This window comes from Anthonomus grandis, chromosome 10 (genome assembly GCF_022605725.1).
Source record: "Anthonomus grandis grandis chromosome 10, icAntGran1.3, whole genome shotgun sequence".
Taxonomy (NCBI): domain Eukaryota; kingdom Metazoa; phylum Arthropoda; class Insecta; order Coleoptera; family Curculionidae; genus Anthonomus; species Anthonomus grandis.
Window position 1 is genome coordinate 27,657,738 of NC_065555.1, and position 20,191 is coordinate 27,677,928.

Here is a 20,191-nt window from a genome sequence, read left to right on the forward strand (position 1 = left end):
ATTTCGACCTCTATGAGATCATCCTCATGACAATATAAATTAGTTGTCTGCGTTAATAAATAATATAAAAAACATAAACAAATATAGATAGCTTCCTGGCAAATGTATTCTTTTGGCATTTATTATTTATTTAAGAATGGCGCAATTATTTATGAATTTGTCACTTAGAAATTGTTGTAATTATAATTGATATATTTTTTTAACCTTTAGATCGCCATGGATACTCAATATTGGACCGTCTTTAATCACGTGATGATCTGGGGCTCTCTAGCATTTTACTTCATAGCTGACAACTTTTATAACTACGTGTGTAGCGGACCTTACGTCGGCTCCTTGACCAAAGCGATGGCGGGAGCCAATTTTTGGTTTACTACTGTCCTGGTTGTGATCATTTGTGTGTTGCCAGTTTTGGCGTATCGCTTTTATTTCGTAGACGTGTTCCCAACGCTCTCTGACCGAGTGAGGCTGAAGCAAAGACTGGCTCAAGTAAGTATAATAATAAAAAACGTCACCTACGAGGACATTTTAGCCTACTTAGCTTAATATAATTTAATCTAACCCTCTTAGTTATTATGCACCAGATAGTCAAAACGAAATAGGGACAACTATTAAAAACACTCGTAGTTTTATTAATTTTTGAATCACCTTGGTAAATTTTTACTCACTCTCAAAACATCCTATATACAGGGTGTTTCCTAACTACGGTACAAAACTATACAGGGTGAATCGTTAGGTCGTTTTATGAAAAAAAGTTGCTATGAACGTATGTCGGGAGTTGCTTTGTTTCTGAGATACAGGGCGATGAAGGTTCAAAAAAATAACGGTATTTTAAAAATACTATAACTATCCTTAAACCGATTTGGTTGAAATTTGGTGCAGTTATTTGAAGTTATAAGACGCTTATTTAGCTGTAACTAGATTGAAATTATTAGGTCCAGTGGCGTGTCAGTGGGCACCACATGCTTATTGTTGAAAAAAAACAAGGCCAATAATTGTTTTGCAGCTTTTTATTTATTTTTGTATTTAAGCAACTAAAAATACAACTTTTTAGTATCTTATATTATCTTCATATCTGGCTTTGTTTTCGAAAAAAAAAATTAGTATCTTTAACTCATTCTAAAAATTATCCATGGACGACAATATGAAATAAAAACCAATTAATTCAATAAACAATTTCGACCTTAAAGTAAAAGAGCAAAATGCCCACCTTCTGTAAAATAAACGACTGCAAACGATTTGTCATTGAGTGTCTGACACGCTCAAAAATACCTGGAGTATCCCTTATAATATTGCAATTGACAATTATCCGATTCCTCAAGTCATTCACATTTAGAACGGGAGTTTTATAAACAAGAGCCTTCAGATGGCCCCATAAATAGTAATCCAGGGGATTCATATCAGGACTGCGAGCCGGCCAATTTTGAAGTCCTGCACGTCCAATCCAGCAATTAGGGTAGATGACGTCGAGATGCTGACGAGCAAGAACACTGAAATGAGCTGGAGCCCCGTCGTGCATAAACCACATGTTGACTCTTACTTGTAGGGGTACTTCTTCTAATAAAGTGGGTAAGTGGTGTTGCAAGAAATCCGTGTAGGATTCACCTGTTAATCTTGCCGGTAAAAAAAAATGGGCCCATTAGGTAGTCACCAATAATTCCTATCCAAACGTTCAGCGAAAATTGTTGCTGAAAATGAGTTTCTTTAATAACGTGGGGATTTTCGTCGGCCCAAAAATGATCATTGTGGAAGTTCATAATAGCATTTCTTGAAAAATTTGCCTCGTCCGTAAATAAAATATTTGGTAGGAAATTATTATTGTGTGCCATCGTATGAATCAACCACCTGCAAAACATTAATCTTGAATGAAAATCCCGAGGCAGTAGAGCTTGTACACGGTGTATGTGATATGGATGCAGGAGGTTTCTTTTTAGAACTTTCCAAACGGTTTTTGAACTGACTTCAAGCGGCAGTGCAATCTTCCTGATACTATTGGAAGGATCTTTTTCTATCGCATCAAGTATAGCTTCTTCCAGTTCAGGCATTGTTATAGTTTCTGGTCTTCCACCACCCATATTTTTATTAAAATAAATGAAAACTCTTGTGTTTATCAATAGAAAAGAAAATTGACGCTTCCATCTGTCAAATATTAGGGAAAATAACAAATATATACCAAGAAACCTAAATCAAATCGAATAAAACGAGTTTAGCCGACGATTGAAATTTAGAATCACCCTTGTCGTCACGACTGGGCCGCGATCGAATTCGAAGTCGTGATCGCATCGAGATCGAGTCGTGATTTTAGAATCCCAGCACTGGGTTATTCTAATGACGTTATTCTATTCATATGGGACATGAATGGACGAAGTGAGTGATTTAGTGCGTGATAACACCCTCTTCGTGATAAAATTTGGCTTTCCGCCACTCTTAGTGAAAAATATATATCCAAATCCACCCATTTTGCAAAAAACCCGACTATTTTTCGTTAGTTTTAACAAAAGCCGCTAAACTGCAGAATTACCAAACCAAACTGCAGAATTACCAAACCCCAGTTTCACATAATCTTGCATGTAGTTTTCTAAATGTTTTTGCACATGGATTTACTCTGTTAGGATATCTGTCCTGGTAAATTCTTCGTGCTTCTTCCGCATTTCCATTTGCTAATCCATAAATAAAGTGCATGTAGGTCATTTCATGGTTAGTAAAATTATTCATGATGGAGTAATGAATCACTGCTAATTGACAGCTGAATTTTACTTATAGCAATTCTATCACTGTCAGCTGGTCTCCAAAGCAGGTAGGTACAAAGGAGGTACTTGAATGGACTTGCCAATTATTTGTCATAAGAAGCAATGTATTTGTTATTTTGTTGTATTTCAAAAATCTGATAATAAAAATCGTAGAAGTTGAATGTTTATTATCATAGTAAACAAGACACAAGAGACCAAAAAGTCGTGCATTGGAGGGTGGACATTTTGCTCATGTACTTTACGTTTTGCTTTGCTCATGTATTATACGTTCATAGGAATGCATTTTTTTCATGAAACGACCTAACGATTCACCCTGTATAATTTCGTACCGTAGTTAGGAAACACCCTGTATATATATATATCCCGAAGGATAAAATAAATGTTAATGTATTGGGAAGACTTTTTGGTAAAATAAGACATTTAAATCTAATGGAAGTAATGCGGGCAGTTGTTTTATATCAAGAAGGTTTTTCCATTAGAAGTATTGCTCGAAGACTTCAAGTAAATCATTCCGTAATATTAAGATTAATCAGGAGATCTCATGAGTAAGGGTAGAAGGCAAAAAGGCTAAGGCGCAAAGAAAAAGGCTAACAATACCTCGTGAAGATCGTAATTTGGTGAGATCTGCTACACAAAATACAGCAAGGACAGCGCGAAACCTCGTTGATGTTCATTTTAATGCTACAGGGCGGTGCATATTAACACAAACTGTAAGAAATAGGCTTCATGAAAGTAGTATGCGGTCAAGAGTTAGAGCTGTTAGGCCACAATTAACCAGAGCGCACCGAAGAGCCCGCCTGAATTTTTGCCGCAATCATTTAAATTGGAACATGGAACAATGGAGCCACATTTAAAAAGTTATATTTTAGAGTTTTGGTGTAATATCTACTGGGTGTAGAATTAAATGCAGCCTCTTTACTCCCCTATATCTGCGCCAAAATTAAGGATATGTATTTATATTTAACAACATAGGAAAATTTTATTAGACATATAGTCTTTTTAATCTCACTTGAATGACGATAAAAACGATGAAAGCGTGCCGACGAAAAGCCCGAGGACAGTTTTAAACCTACTTCTTTTCCCAGAATTATCTTAATAGGCGGTGCACTAGCAGCATACTATGCCGCGGAGGATTTGCAAAGAGACCGCCCGATGCAGGTCTGCGTCGACATCGGTCCCCAATAGCAGATCAATGCCCATGCCGCAGCAAAAAAATTGCCTTTATTTTAATTGGATTATTTTAAAGCATTGGCGTATCGTAGTTATATCGTAAATTAAATAAACTTAATAATATAATATATTTAGATGAAACATGGTTTTACGCATGACGTAATTAAATACCGTTGGGTTGATAATTCCACGTATTGTGTTTTGAATACGCCATGCACAATAGGCAAATGAGTCATTATACTTTATGCGGAAAGTACAGAAGGATTTGTTAAAAATGCGTTACTTTTGTCTGCTTAAAATATTTTTCAATCTTCAGCTGATTCCCTTGAAGATATGACTGCGGCATTATTTGAAAAATGGTTTTCTAATCAGCAACATTATCTAACATTTATCCAAATTCAGTAATTGTTATGGATAATGCATCTAACCATTCAAGAATGCTAAATAAAATACCAAATACTAGTTTCAAAAAACAATATACATATAACTTTTATGAAAATTAAGGACATTCCTGTTGACGACAAAATCCTATTCAAAAAGGGATTAAGGTCTTTCATTAAGATACAAGAAAAACTAGACTCATGTAACTAGAGAACCGCAGCATATTTTTGCACTGATCTGTGTGGATATTGAACAACTGCATCGCTAACACGGTGAATATTTTGATTAGTGCGCACATTTCGTACAATTCCAGAAGGATGAATAGTTTCAATCCCATTCTTCAAATTTATTTATCCAAGAATTGATGAGATTGGTACTAGGTGCTGCACTGACGTTGTAAAGAGCATAACGAGCACCCAACCGACGTAAAACTGCGATGTAGGAATAATTTAATTTATAAAAGCTATGGACATAAAACGCACGTTGTTGGGCATTAAATCGATTCATTATTGCATCTGTCAATTCCGACAATAAATTTCGGATTGCTTGATCTATTGCGAAAAAGTAGGCAATTTAATATAAAAAGGTATTGTATAATAGGTGAATTTTTAAACCACATTGTATTTTAAATTAAACCTTATGTCCCTAACTTAAAACATTATATACCGTTTAAACAACTCATGTAAGCTTTACAATAATACATTTTAATAGTATCAATTCTAAATCTGTTCAAAACCAAAAACATATTTAGAATTGATAAAAATTCCGTCAGATCAAAGCAATTGAAGTTAATTTTGTTAGTAAAACTATTATTAAAAAAAACTGAATTGAAACTATGAAGATAACTTTATTATATTACCCACCCGTTTTATTTTAACGGCACGCCTCTGAGGGCGGCAGAATTCAATATATTTTTTTGCGGTCGCTTAATATTTGGCTTCTTCAAGTAAGAATAAAAGGACCATAACATCAATTAAACTATTCCTCACCTTGTCTTAATTATGTCGCCTTAAAATAATAAAAAATTGAAATATGCTTTAGTACACCTTAAACACATTTCTTGAAAAATCAGTCTATGCTTGATACTCTTGATTGTTTTTTAAAAAGTTGGTATGGGTCTAACTAAAATGCTGCGTTTACTATACAGAGTGATTGACGACCGATGGTACGTAAACCATCGTATATGGGAAACGGAACGTAGCATTTTTCTAAAATTTGGTAGCCGTAATAACAGACAATGTTCTATCGGTCTAAAATGTTTTCAGCACTGCAGCGTTACCGCTTATATAGGAAAATGGCAACACCTTTGATTTTTTTAAATGAAACACCCTATATTTTTAGATATTTTGATTCCCTGATTTGTTCTTAGTCTTTTTTATTCACATTTCTCCATACCTATCTTTAGCAGTTTTCGAGAAAAAAAAATATTTTGTTTTGTTTGAGAAACTGGTTCCTGATCTGTAGATATGTCCGTGTATTAACTCAAACAAGTATTTTTAATTTTAATATAATATTGTGTTTTTTTGTCTATAAAGGTATTTTTATTTTCAAGTATGCTTACATCTTCTACAAACGATTGTTACATATTTCATATCTTCAGCAATACAATCCTATCACCATTTTTTTTATGGTGCTTTAAACCATATTCTTAACCGAATAGATATTTATTTTATTTTAAAAAAATCTAGATAAATAGTATATTTTTTCCTAGATGCGATGACATGTTTAGAAAACTAAATGCTATATATTCAAAGCGCAAAATCTACGAAAGCTCGAGTATATTAAATATAAAAATAAGTAGTAAGTATTGAGTGTTGTTTGTTAAATACCAGGGGATAACTAATTGTTTATTTCTCAGCCATTTAAGTTTCCCAACAGCTCAAATTTTTAATATCACTTTCAGAGACCGTCTTGATTAACTTCCCATAGCCTGATTTAATCAGCATTATATAGGGTCGTCGAAAATTAAATTAATGTCTTTTATTTACTAAAATGGCAAAATGTCTTTAATGTCTTTTATTTACTAAATTTTATTAATATTAATTGCCCAAATTTTTAATTGTTCCAAAAAAGTGTTTGGTTTCCACTACCCTCTCGCAGGATTTTCGAAAACTAAATTTAAAATATGAGCACTGCACCATACGTATATCGCGCCAGGACAAATTTCCCGCACTTTTTGCTGAACATCATTTTTACTAGTACATAGACGATAAAACAGCGGCTCCATCGTAAGTTTGAGCTACTAGTTTATCAGTACATTTATAGTCATTCAAATATCCGTAATTATTTTGGTTAGATTTTCACTTACGTCGATAAATCCCATAAATCGATCAACTATGTCATTTGAGTCTGTAAAATATCTAAAAATTACACAAAGTTGTTCTTTGCCGCTTATATCTGGTGTCTCATCAATCATAATAACCACGACCTCTGTTTGGTTCAACTCATGTCGTATTTTTTCCTTGAATACAAAAGCTATTGAAGAGATTAAATCGTTTTGTATTCGATTAGAAAATCCTGAAAAAAAAATTCTATTTTCACTTTCATTGCATATATGTAAATGATCTTCAAGAATCCCATCATATTTAGCTAAAAGTTGTATGCATTCTATAAAGTTGCTCCTGTTGGACGATTCAGTATTTTCTGTATGTCCGGAATGGCAGTTCCTGCTTTCCCAAAAAGCAAGTTATGTCAATAAGTCTTCGCATTAGGTTACGATTTCTATCCACTTTAGAATTATGCCGCTCTATTTCTTCTTTAAATTGACGAGAAAGGCTCACTTCTATCCTATTTTGTCCAAAGTTACATAAAGAAAGGGCAGATTTTAGATGATTTTCGGATTGATCATGTTTTTTTGCAGCATTTGAGAAATTATTCCGGTCTGCGTAACCGGCATTAGTCCACACATTCTTTTCTTTTGAAAATAATAGACATGCCCAACAAAACAACTTATTAATATGTTTGCAACCTGTAAGCCATTTAAAACTTTCATAAAACTTATTGTTAAAATGCCTATTACAGTTTTTCTTTTGCTGAACAATTTTAAGTTAATATTAACGTTTTTATAGGAAAACTGTGGTCATTTTATCATGAAAACAGTCAAAACACACTGTAAAATAGTAAAACTACATAAATAAACATCCCGGCACGAGCCGGCAATCGAGTATCGCTCTATCTCTCTTCAACACACACCTTAATTTCGTTCGCTTGTCGCGTATAAGCGCTCTAATAGGTGCTGCCTTCGCATCGCCATATATTTTTCATATCAAGGCAATGTCCACCTTACGAAGCCCGCATATGGGCCACCTACATGGGGAATAGCAAGTGCGCTTAAAAGCAAGATTGCACTATTTTGGATTCCTAGAAATGTTTGCGTTTGCTTTATAATGCAGATGAAAATGATATTTGATATTTTTGATAAAAGGAAGAAGTGAATATTATATTGTAATTTATTTCTCTAATTTTACAAATATTGCTAGGGTAGGCAATGCCTTTTTGCCTACATTGTTTGCACGCCACTGATTACAACACAAATTACCAATAAAAATATTAAAATCACCAGTTGGTGCCCTATAACATAAAAAAATAAACACTTATTTGGTGCATAAGGATATGATACCCCACATAATTCGATATCCCTTTCTGAACAAAAATCGTCTAATTCAATATTATAACAATTTATATCATTATGTGCCCAGATAGCTGCGCCACCATTACCGAGTTAGATTATTGCGACAATAGTGTGCACGTAGAATAGTGAGGGGGGTTGACGGATACCCTGCGACGTCAAAAGTTAGAGGGTGAACTTGCATTAAGTACGTAAAGAATCTCGCTACAACGTATATCCTCTAGCATTTTTGATCATTTGAAAGGGGGCACCCTGTATTTACATGTTCGTATAAAGAGCCTAATAAGAGTTCATATTTTTAAATAGTTGACAACATCTACTCAGATTCATTGATGTTTTAATAAAAACAATTTTATCTATCTACTTTTGGCCAATACTATATATATATATATATATTTTTTTTAATTCCAGGTTCGTTCCAGACAAAGCCAGGACGTACTTCGAACACCATCCGCACGTCGTGCCCGTCGTTCAATACGCTCGGGTTACGCATTCGCGCATCAAGAAGGCTTCGGCCGCCTCATCACCTCTGGAAAGATCATGCGGAAATTGCCAAACACCGAGTTTCACATACCGAACCTCATGAACAAATTAAACATCAGCAACTCAATAAAAGAGAACCGAAACCAAGGAAACACCTCGCAAAACGGGAGTGGAAGCAGCACGAGCGGCGGCAGGGCTCCTATACAAGATTTAGACACAATCAATTTGTGATAATAGTGGAAAATTTCTTGATTGGTTATTTCATGCAAATATTGGGCTTCATGGTTCTGCATTTGTGCAAACACGTACTTATTGTCAGGTGTAAAGAATAACAGGATACCTTATAGTAGGTGCATAAGGCCCAAAGAGTGATTTATGGCAGGGTGAGTGACAAATAATAGTGTGGTACAATAAGGTCGATCATAAACTTGTAACATTTAATCACTTGTTAGAATAAATATACAAACTAAGATCTCGACCGCTGTTGATAATGCCAATTATCGTAAAAATTATACATTGAAATTACGCTTGTTAGATCTAACGTGAATGCTTAACCTAGCTAAAATCTTATTTATCAGGTGATTAAAAAACCGCCCTTCTTAAAACTCTGAGGTTAAATGAAGTTTACCACAATCGTTAAGTATGGAAAGTTTTTGATTAACTAGCACGATTTTTTTTTTGTATTGCTAGCGATAGTTTTTTTTTTAAATTCTATTTATGAGATGATAATTATGTCCAAATTTTAATAAAGAGCGCCTTTAATTCGGCATAATCGAAATCCCAATAAACAAAAATCTCTTTCCGAAATATACGATGAGTTTAAACTGAACGTAAAAAACATGAATTGAATGGTTTTCATCCCTTTCTTTTTAATGGCATTGCAAATTAATTTTGTAAAAGAGTAGAGAATATCCAGGAATAAGAGCTTTTGTTCCTTTGTGGATTGGGTCTCTACAGGATATAAAAAACTTCCGAGACGCTTGAATAAACTGGTAGAGGAAAGTCTCCTAATACAGGGTACTTTTTTTAAAAACACTGTTATAAAAAAACGAAGTTAATTTTAAACACTACTTCCATATTTTACGATTAATTTTACACTGTTTAAGGATTTGATAAAAGGAAAGATGTTAAAAATTAAATGCAGAAGAAAACATGCAACATTAAAAAAAATTGCACCACCCCATATTAGGAGCCATGGTATCCTAATATGGGGTACACCAAGTTCGTAATATGGGGTACCTAATTTAATATGTAGAAACTAAAAATAACCAAAATATGTACTAAAAAAATAATACGTATTATTTATTAAAGTAAATACCTAAAAGTTACATGCAACCAAAAAGACATTCCTCGCCTCTGACATCTTCAGAAAATGGACTTTCGCAAAACATACAAATAGCATCATGCTCAAAGTTTTCTACCTCGTCATCTGAATCTTGATATTCCGGTTCAGGAGCCGAGTCTGAAGAAGAAGAACAGCAGGATACTGATTTGCCATGTTTTGTTTAGCCACTGACAATTTATTTTTTTTTCTGTTGGAAAGATTTAATTTTTTCTGTTGGTTTGGTTTTAAATAACCAATTTTTCTTTTAGTGCCCGAAGTTGAAGGTAATTTTTTTTTTCCATGCTGCTTTCCAATTCTTCTTTGTAGGGCGTGCTAGTTATAACCGCAGCTTTACCACTTCTTGTACTCGTTTTTTTAATAATATCTTTAGAAATAGTTGGAACAGGCATTAAATTTGTAGGAGTAACTTGTTTCAAAGCAATAATCTGTCTCTCTGGGGTAATCCGTCTCTCAGGGCTTTTTTCTTTTGGCTCGTTGTTATCTAATACATCCTCTATTGTTTCTATTTCTATATTTTCTTCCTGAACTGTTTCTGCTTCTACTAGTTCTTCACCAGACATATCCTGCACTTCTGCCACAAAGTCATGTTCTTTAAATATGTTTCTGTCAGGAGGCAACATTCCAGTTTTTCTAAAGCCGTTGATGGCCGCGTCCATGGTGGCCGCTTTTATGTAGGCTTTCCCAAAAAGCTCTCCTATCTGATAGCCTGTTACTACACGTCCGGGATTCAACCTTAGCCAGTTTGTAATTTCCTGTGTGTAGTACGTTTTAAACCGAGACATAAAAGCAACGTCCAATGGTTGCATCCGATGAGTTGAATGTGGTGGAAGGCATATTATGTGAACATAAATTTCTCGCGCCATGACCTCCAAATTTTTTGTGTGGGAATAATGGCCGTCAAGTATTAAAACCACTGGATCATCAGAGCTAGGCTCTGCCAGGTTAATAAAATGGCGAAGCCATTCCACAAATATTTCTTGTTGGATCCAGCCAGATAAATGGCACGCATATTTTGATCCTGGAGGAGTGCCATTCATAAGCTCCATTTTCATGTTTTTTCGTGGGAAAATTATAAAGGGCGGTATGTATACTCCTGTTGCACTAAAACACATAACTGTGGTTAACAAACCCACGCTCAGCGGAGGTTATAGCACCGATTTGTTTTTTTCCTTTTTTTCTCACGACTTTAACGTGCTTGTGTTGCACTATGGTGAGGCCAGTTTCATCGCAGTTAAAAATTCTGACTGGATTATGATATATTTTTCAAGAAGTGGCTCATACAAATCAAAAAATGCTGCAACATTTTCTCTAGTGAAGGATTTAATTCGTGCATATGATATTCCTTGAGGAGTTCGTAACGATAATTCTTTGTGTCTTGGCAGAAAGCTGGCAAACCATTTCTTCCCAGCAGATTCTTTGGCTACGCTAAATGGATTTGTTATATTATTAGCTTTGCATAAGCTATATGCCAATCTGCATACATCTTTTTTGTGTAATACCAAAAAAATTTCTTTCCATTTCTAAGCAGTGCTTTGCGAGCAGCGATTCCATTTCTTGTGAAAAGACAATTTTGCGTCCCAGAGAAAAATTCACAATATCTTCAGGATTGACTTCCATTTTTACGTACCTTTCCAAGGTTGTTTGGGGCACATCGTGGGTTCTCGCACTCTTTTTGTAATAATTTGCTGCTTGTCCCAAACTTTCCTTTTTTTAGGCATCTAAAATAAAATATTTGGTATTAATCAAAAAGTAAATAATTATCTCCTAATGTGGGGTACCCCAAATTAGGAATTGATAGGTACCCCATATTAGGAGCAAATTAGATTTTTGGAAGGGGCGATTTTTTACAAAAATTAAGATTTTTTTTTAAAAATCATATTCATTTTCATAAACTACGCAAAATGTGATAAATAATAGTATTATTAAAAGTTTGAAAACTTACCTTTAAGTCGCTTAAAATATCCAAATCTACAACCGGCAAAAAAACTTTATTTTTCAAACAAACTTTTTTTAACCTTAAACGTCAAAAGAAACTACGTCTTTGCTTCAAGAAGGGAATAAGCGCTTCTGGCGCATCTTCGTGGTTGGTACGTAATGACGTAATGCAGATAATAGATGTCGCAACTAGTTCTAGCTCAAAATTGAACTACAAGTTGAAAAGTTACGTAAAAAAGTACTGAAAATTATTTCTATAATAGGGATGGAGAATAATAATAATATAATAGAAAACTTGTTTTTCTTTACTCTTTATTAGGGTGGAGCATTACAATATGAGAAAATACAATTTTTCGATTTGAAAATAATGTAATAGTGCGGAAAAGTTGCATTTTTTTATAATTTTTGGGTTCCATTATAATTTTAACAGCGCGTTTCACAAATCGCGCGTAACATCGAAGGCGTAAACAAAACAGCTCACCTTCTACACCAGCTTGCTATCCTATATTGATGAGATCAATATAGGATGAAACATTTAAATTTCTTGTAAATAATTCAAACACACAAAGTGGAAGACTCTGGCATTTTATCACTAGCTAGTTCTCGTATAAGATTTTGTATATCTGTTATCATTGCCAGAAGAAGATTTTCTGAGTGGGCAAAGTAACTGTGTGTCGCTTCTTAAATTATAAGTGACACATACAAACAAATATTAATAGTAAAAATTAAGTTAAATATTATTGTTAACTATAAATTATTTCAATTTAAAATTTACTTATCTTATCAAGCATCTAACTATTATCGAAAATTATTGAAATCTTTCGAATTTTTTCATATTAAAACGTACAAATGATTGGAAAATGTTCTCCATTCTGTTGTCTTTAAAACAAGATACAACACTTCAGCATTTATTAACCTAAACGTTTAATTTTTTCAGAAATATTCGAGAGCAGCCTCTTTAAAAAATTGTGTGCTTTATTTTCTCGTTTTGATAAAAAAACAATAATTACCATTAAAAAAGAATTTTTATTTCCCAACTTATAATAAAATAAATAGCATTCTTACTGTTAAATCGAAAAACTTGTAAAACAAATCATATAATGTGAGTTAACTTATTCATTTTCAAAATGGCTACATCCGTTCCTTATACAAGTACGAGGCCGTTTTCTTATTTCTGTCTTCGATTCGATTAGGAAACTTATAAACTGACGAAATATATCAGATCCGTTTTGTATCCTCCCAATTAGTTCTTGGCACGTATTTACTTGCGTTGCATATACGATTTCTTTGAGTTCTCCCCATACGTAAAAATCTAACGGTGTTAAATCAGGACTTCTGGCAGGCAACAGTATTGGCTCAGCCCTTTCAATCCACCTGTTTGTAAATATTTGGTCTAAAAATCCCCTTATTCTTAGACGACTTTAGACTTTCTTTCCTTCTCTAAGAAAGTTTGATTCATCGGTCCATAAAGTTTTGTTAAAAATAGCATCATTAATGTCCGCATTCAAAATTATTCTACAGAATTCAACTCTGCGCACCGGATCCCCCACATCCAGACCTTGCAAAGAATGTGTGGTGGAACGTCGAAGACCATTTTGCTGAACCACTGACCAAACTTCACACTGTGATACACCCACCTGTTTTCTTGTACTTGGATCGTATTCAACTAGTCTTAAAATTTTACCATCAATATTGGCATTTGCAAGAGGTGCTCCTACACGTTCCATTTGCTGAACGCTGCCAAATTCAGAGATGCGGCGGAAGGTTGTACCAAACACGCTTACATGCGGATGCGTATATTTGGAAAGCATCGTACATATCGATGGTCAAGCTCACAAATGTTGTAAGTGCAAAATTGAAATTTTCGAGAATTAAAAAAATTAAATTTATGGTTTTATAAGATTAAATTTAGAGCTTATTTGTACATATTGGCCTGTAATTTTTTTTAAACGATAAGTGTCCTTTCCAGTATTGTTAAAAATGTTAGTTTCATAAATATTCAATAAGGGAATTTTGTAAAAAAAAATAATTTTTATTCACTTAACTCATTTGTACAAACTGAATATGTTACTTAATACATTTGTTACAAAAACAAATACAACTGTACATTATAGTAAATGGGCATTGATAAACATAAATACTACCAAATCCAAAAAAATAATAATATTGAGCAACTAGTAATAATATTAGTAACATAAAAAAAACATAAATTAATCTGTGTCTGAGTCTGATGGAACGGTATGGATTGCTAATTTTGCGGTATGGTTTGTTGAAGGGATGTTCTGAATAAAATCAGTATAGTCTTCTGGAATAATTTTTTTGCCAAGCAGATAAAGAAGATCTTTCTTTTTCTTTTCTGATACTGCAAGTCGTGATTTGTATTTGCTTTTTAGTTCAGAAGAATTCAAATCAGTTTTTTGACCTGAGCGCCTTCTGTTAACTGTAATATCGAGTTCAAAAAAAAATCAGAACATAGGTCATATTTATATTGTATAATAAAGGATTTGCTCTTTTCCAAGCGTATCCATTTTATACGCATCCACGAAACTTTCTCTCCGTTAGTGTTTACGGAAGTGTTAATAATAACACCGTTAGTTAGTTGTTGCAAATCAAAAAAATCTGAATATTTCAGATTTTCGACTTAGTAGGGTTTTGGTTTTAATCTAGCAGTAGATATTAGTAGACACCATTCTCATGTATTATAAATTTTTTTGTGAGCTCTCGCTCGTTCGATTGTGGAGTGCATGGAATCTGCTTTCAGATAAAAATAACCAGATTCCATAAATTTAAGGTCTATTATTTTAAGATGATCAATTTTATGAACTGCGTAAAGCATCGCTGTATTCACAAACTTGTTGCGATTCTGACCACCAGCAGTATCTGAAAAAGATGATAAGTGCTCAACCGTATTAGGCAAGCTTTGTATGTACTTTAGAAGGCATGTACCTATTTCTGAGCTTCCTTTACTACCATGGGTTAACACAACAATAACCATCACGTGTCGAACTGTCATAAATCGTAAAATTATATGCATTTAAGTGTTGTTTATAATATATCTGACAATCACCAGAATAGGGAAAAGGCAAAATAGCCTGAAGGTCAAAAGTAATAGCTCTAAAGGTAACACCTTTTTGTGAAACAGCTTTTTATTTATCTTGCTCTTTCATGTCCATGGTGCTTTTTCTCGTTTTTTTATGATTCTCGTAATCTTGTCTAACTGGATCTTTGTCTTTTGCAGCCAAAAATGCATTACAAACTGAGCACTGGTCTTTTTTTGGTTTATAAAAAGCCAGGGCAGGGTCGAAGGAGCGAAATATTTTTTCATAGACAAACTGAGAAATACGTTTTAAATTTTAAGTTGCACACCAGTCTTTATAAAATCGATACATTGCCGAAATGTTAAGTTCAGGAGATAGATATTGCTTAGAGGAATCCCTCCTGCAATATTGCGACTCAATTCTCGGAAAGGAATTGATATGGTCTTTTACATGTTGTTTGTCTTGATCAGAAGTAACATTGTGTGCTTTTGAATCCTCCCTTCTATCATAACCAACGTAAAGGCCAGTTTCACTAATTGATTCTGCACATTTCTCTACACTTCGATGTGATATAGCAAATGTAGCGCAAAAAAATTTTAAACACACACGATATCTTTTTTCTGCTCGTTTGAAATAGTAAATTCTAGAGGTTTTCCGGTTTTTTTTTTAAAGTGTTATTTTTCCATTAAAGAACTCAAATGCATTTTTTGTCGCTTATAATTGGCTTAAAGTTATAATACTCTTTGCACATTAATTCTCTTTCGTTTTCCGAAAAAATTGTGCTACATCTGTACCGACACTTGGAGCAATCAACAGTTTTCGGTCTTTTTTCTGCAATTTCTTTTCCAGCACGGTTTACTTTTTTTTTCACTAAGCCTTAGGTCTTTAATAACAGATCATTTCCAAAGAGCCTTGTTTGCCTTTTGACGTCTTCGTTTTTTTGGAATAACATCCTGATGGTTTTCAGCCTCTGTTTCAGCATCAGTTATATCATGTTCTGATGACGATGGTTGATAAGAGCTTCCAGAACAAACAAAAGGATCAGATTCATCAGAATCAGTAGCACTTTGTGCAGTATCAACCTGATAAACGTTGCTGTCAATATCCATTCTAGGCTCTTCATCTAAAACAAAAAAAGCCAGCCATAACATACGACATACTCAAGAAACTTTGAGACAATTTTCTAAGCTATTTTTACATAATTTTTTACCTTCATTGGACTGCTCTTGGCCCTGAGGGCTCTTTATTAGGAGGGTCAATATTAATATGTAAATCCATATTATCTAAAAATACCAGGAAATTTAAAAACAAATATAAATGCACTAAAAAAAATTGACCATAATTTTAAGACCAAAAGGTTATTTCTGATTAGGTACAATACTTAAATGTTTTATTACCTATAGACGATGGATAAAGGTACATAACTCTGGTTAAACTATAATTTAAGAGTTAAGTAAAAAAATTGTCCTCAATTTATTCTTTTCTGGAGTATGAAGTTCTGGAGAATTTACTGGCGAGAAGAGAATATACAAAATTTTGATTAAAAAAAAACCTTGAATCCATGTATTGCTTAATATTACATACAATTATTATTGAAATTAAATGTTGAAAAATATTATAATTTATAGATCAATACTTACCACTTCGCCTCTGAACTTGTTTCAAAGCCTCAAATATTTTTTTAGTACGCGAACCCATTTCATGTTATTATTACTATGATGACAATGTACAAATATAATATCATAAACTGCGATTTACTTTGTATTCTAATATTATAATCATAAACACCAAAAGTAGCACACGCCTTGCCGGTATAATAAAAACAAAAAACTAAGCTCAAAATTAGTTTCACAAATATAAAACACAAATGCGCTAAATGCGCACTAAACACATTTGCCATGCTTTAATAAAAAGTACAAAGGTGATATGTGCATTTGTCACATATGTATTGCAGAAATCTGCGCGTTAAAAGTACCTGCCACATATGTGAGATGGCGCTAGTAGGCTAAATACCTATTTTTGACTTACCACCTTTGTGCATATAAGATTTAACAAAATTTTAATAGGTTTGGTAGAAATATTTAATTTTTTTTAAAAATTGCACTTACAACATTTGTGCGCTTGACCATCGATATTCACGTTGAGCTTCAGCTGCATTCCCATTGCAAAAACCAGAAATAAATAAAATATCAGCATATTCACCATTAGTAAACGTTGCTATTTTGAACACCGCAACAAAAATTCAAATCGAAACTTGACGATTGAGATAAAACTAAATTTTATTATTGTTAGTAATTCACAAAAAAAGAAGGGCTCATGGCATATTGATAAATACCCACATTTGAAGAAAGTCTGGTGTAAGATAAATAAAAGTTTTTCGGAAGTCGAATGTCGGAATAATATGGGGTGAAAAGGTGGCACTATCTCACTTCAAAAATTTACATTATAACCTCAAAATTGTTATAATTCATAAACTTTAGTAAACATCCAATCGTTATCAATAAAATAATTAGGTAATCGAAATTACTCACCTGAATGTTTTTATTTGTACCACAAACTTGTCACCAGCAAGAATACAGACTTTCGGAAAACGAGAAAACACGATTGATCAACGTTGATCTAATAGCGGCTATGCGCATATCGAGCGTAAAAAATTCAAATACCTATAGACAAGACAGCGGCGCATTTTCACTCCGTTCTAGAGTATATTAGTCCAACTATTAAACTAAAAAACCTATTTATTACCTGGTGATTAATTGTTAAAAATAATACTTTTTTTATTCGTGTTTAGATCGGCCTTTAAACCACTCTCACCCTTAAAAAATTATGTATCATGACAGTATTTTTTTCGTATTTTAATGTATTAACTATTCAGATCCCAAAGAAGGCTTTTAGCTCTAGGCAACATTGGTTGATAGTGGGACAATTTTAGAAATATTTATATAACAAACTTTGTATTTATTCATCACTGCCTTATTGGCTACTTAGTTATGTCGTATGTCTCACAAGCGGCCAGTCGATGCTTAGAATATGATGGAAACGTCGACCCTCAGCGTTTAAGTTGTGTGAAATTTTCACTTTTTTAAACGAGTATTACGCTGATATCGTATTTTAAGAATTAACCTTGTTGATTGTTGATGATTATAAAAGCTAAGTTGTTTTTTGTTTGTTTTTTAAATCCTTTTAACAAGAAAACGAATAAGTAGGGGTGCCATACAATTTTATATATACAAAGGACTATGAATGGGCCCTAAATGTAGGGGGTTAGCATAAAAAATAGGCCGTTGGCACGTGTTTTATTTATGGCCCCAGTCGCGTTATAAAATACAATCCTGGCAAACTTGAAAATAATATAATGGGTTGTATTTTATAATTTGTTACTTGGTACACTACACTTAATGATAAGCTTTACTAGTCAACAGAAGTATGTTTTAAATGTTAAGTATTTCGTATTATATGAGGTTATATTTAAAAGTATTGCTTTTTGTTTTTTTTTATGAATAAATTTATTTTTCCTGTAGGTGAAGTGGTTTTATTCAATAAAGTTGGGTTCATAAGCAAGCTGGTTCACAGTTTGTAGCTGACATTCCCTGAGAGTTTCCAACTTAGAGTGATGTTGCCGGTTTTTCCTGTAGTACTATGCCAATCGGTTTTATTTTCGAAACGGTCTCTTAGGCTCACCACCCTCAGGATTTATGTGGTTGAGAGCCCACGTGCACACAGGTATAGTTTAACCAGATCAAAATGAAAAAACAAAAACATTTTATTTCGGGTGGTTTTGTAGTAGTCAGTGGCGTCCCATATATAAAATTGAAACACAACTAAATATAATTGAAGATATTTTAAATCAAAATATTTTTTTGTTTTTACAATTATTATTTTAAATTAGTAGATTCATGACGAATTTAAGAGGTTATGAACGCTATGATGCCAAAACTAAACAAATTCCACTTTTCTTTCTGATCTTTTTTTTCTCTGTCATCTTTCAAAAAAAGTGTTTTGACAGTTAAGACTATTTAAAATTAACGAACAGGTCTTAAAAAGTTCTTAAAAGTCTTAAATAGAAAATTTTTGTTCCACTATGTTGAATTTTTTCTTCCACTATGCTTAATATCATATAATATTAAAAACTTATTACTTAAAAACAATTGGATAAAAGTATGTCATATCAAATATCTTAGAATTTGACGTCAAATCCATAAAATATTTTTCCTATATTTTACATACCGGGTGGTGCGTCGCTGAGCGGAACATAGGAAATCCCATGTAAATTTTAAGGGGGTCAATTATTGGCTTCCCTGTACATTTTACAGAAAAAATGTAAGATAACTTTTTGAAGAGACCAATCTGGCAAACCCTCGTGCAAAGTTTCAAAAAATTTTAATAAGCGAATCTTGAATTATTCAATTAAATAATGGTAATTGCAAAATTACCAAATTTTCGGTTCAGGTAAAACCAGACATCAACCACCAGCAAACAGTTTGTTATAAGGCTTTGTCAAATCTGACGTATAGCCGAATACAAGAAATGTTTTTTTTTTACAGAATGGGCTTGGTGGGGAAATAAACTGAAAACATTTCAGATACTGCTCTAAAACTGTTTCCCGCATAATGCCTCTTAATTATGGCTATTTCTTCGTCAATTGAATAATTCATACTTGTTTTCAAATATCTACTGTCACTGATTTATTGACGCTTTTCCTCACGTCAGTGACAATATTCACTTTACTGGTGGCCGTTTGGTTTTACCTGAAAATATAGGTATCTCATTAAATAAAAAAGACCACATTTTCAACTCCTACTTTTTCAGAAATGTATATGTATGTTTCTGCTTGAATCGAAAATCGATTTTGCGTAAAAATTGCACAAAAAATTTATTTTGTACAATAATACAAGAAATAATTAAAAACAGCATTAGCATCGCTGGCTGCTTATTCAGAAAAGTCTGACTCTTCAAAGCTGGAATTTATATCAGGTTGAATTACTATGAGTGGCACGGGGGTCAAAATAACATATACGTTCTCTTTTTTAAAACGCGTTCAACACAATGAGCTTGGAAACGACAATTCGATTATTTTTTAGTAAAAAAGAGCAGGCTCCAACTTAAATTTAGCAATTTATTTCAGTTCTCTAGCATTTATAGTTACGTCACTATTAATTTTCAAAGTTCGAATAAATACGCCATGTTTAATTCTTTCCTTGTACCAACGCGGCCGGGATGATACGTCACAGGCGCCCAAGTGGACGCGACACCGACGCTAGCATGTCGACCGCGCACCCTGCTTTGTTAATATTATTATGCATGTTTTTGCTGTTGTTTGTGTTTTTCAAAATGTCTGCTCCACATACCTGCTATAAATATTGTATTGTATTTTAATAAGTTCATATGTACAATTATTATGTTCTATGTCGAAAAACGCCTTAGACAAGGAAAATGGGTGGACCGGTCTTAGCCTATATTTACA

General features: G+C 33.4%; 1 protein-coding gene across 8 annotated transcripts in view; it reads left to right on the plus strand.

Moving 5' to 3' along the window:
- Positions 1–18,247, plus strand: part of LOC126741031 (probable phospholipid-transporting ATPase IM) — a 374,205-nt gene extending 355,958 nt beyond the window's left edge. For all 8 annotated transcript variants that reach the window (XM_050447297.1, XM_050447302.1, XM_050447300.1 and 5 more), the window contains 2 exons: positions 211–486; positions 8,338–18,247. In XM_050447297.1, coding sequence (XP_050303254.1) covers positions 211–486; positions 8,338–8,640 — 579 coding nt within the window. In that variant the 3' untranslated portion in view covers positions 8,641–18,247. The remainder of the gene's footprint in view (positions 1–210; positions 487–8,337) is intronic.
- Positions 18,248–20,191: the final 1,944 nt, after the last annotated feature.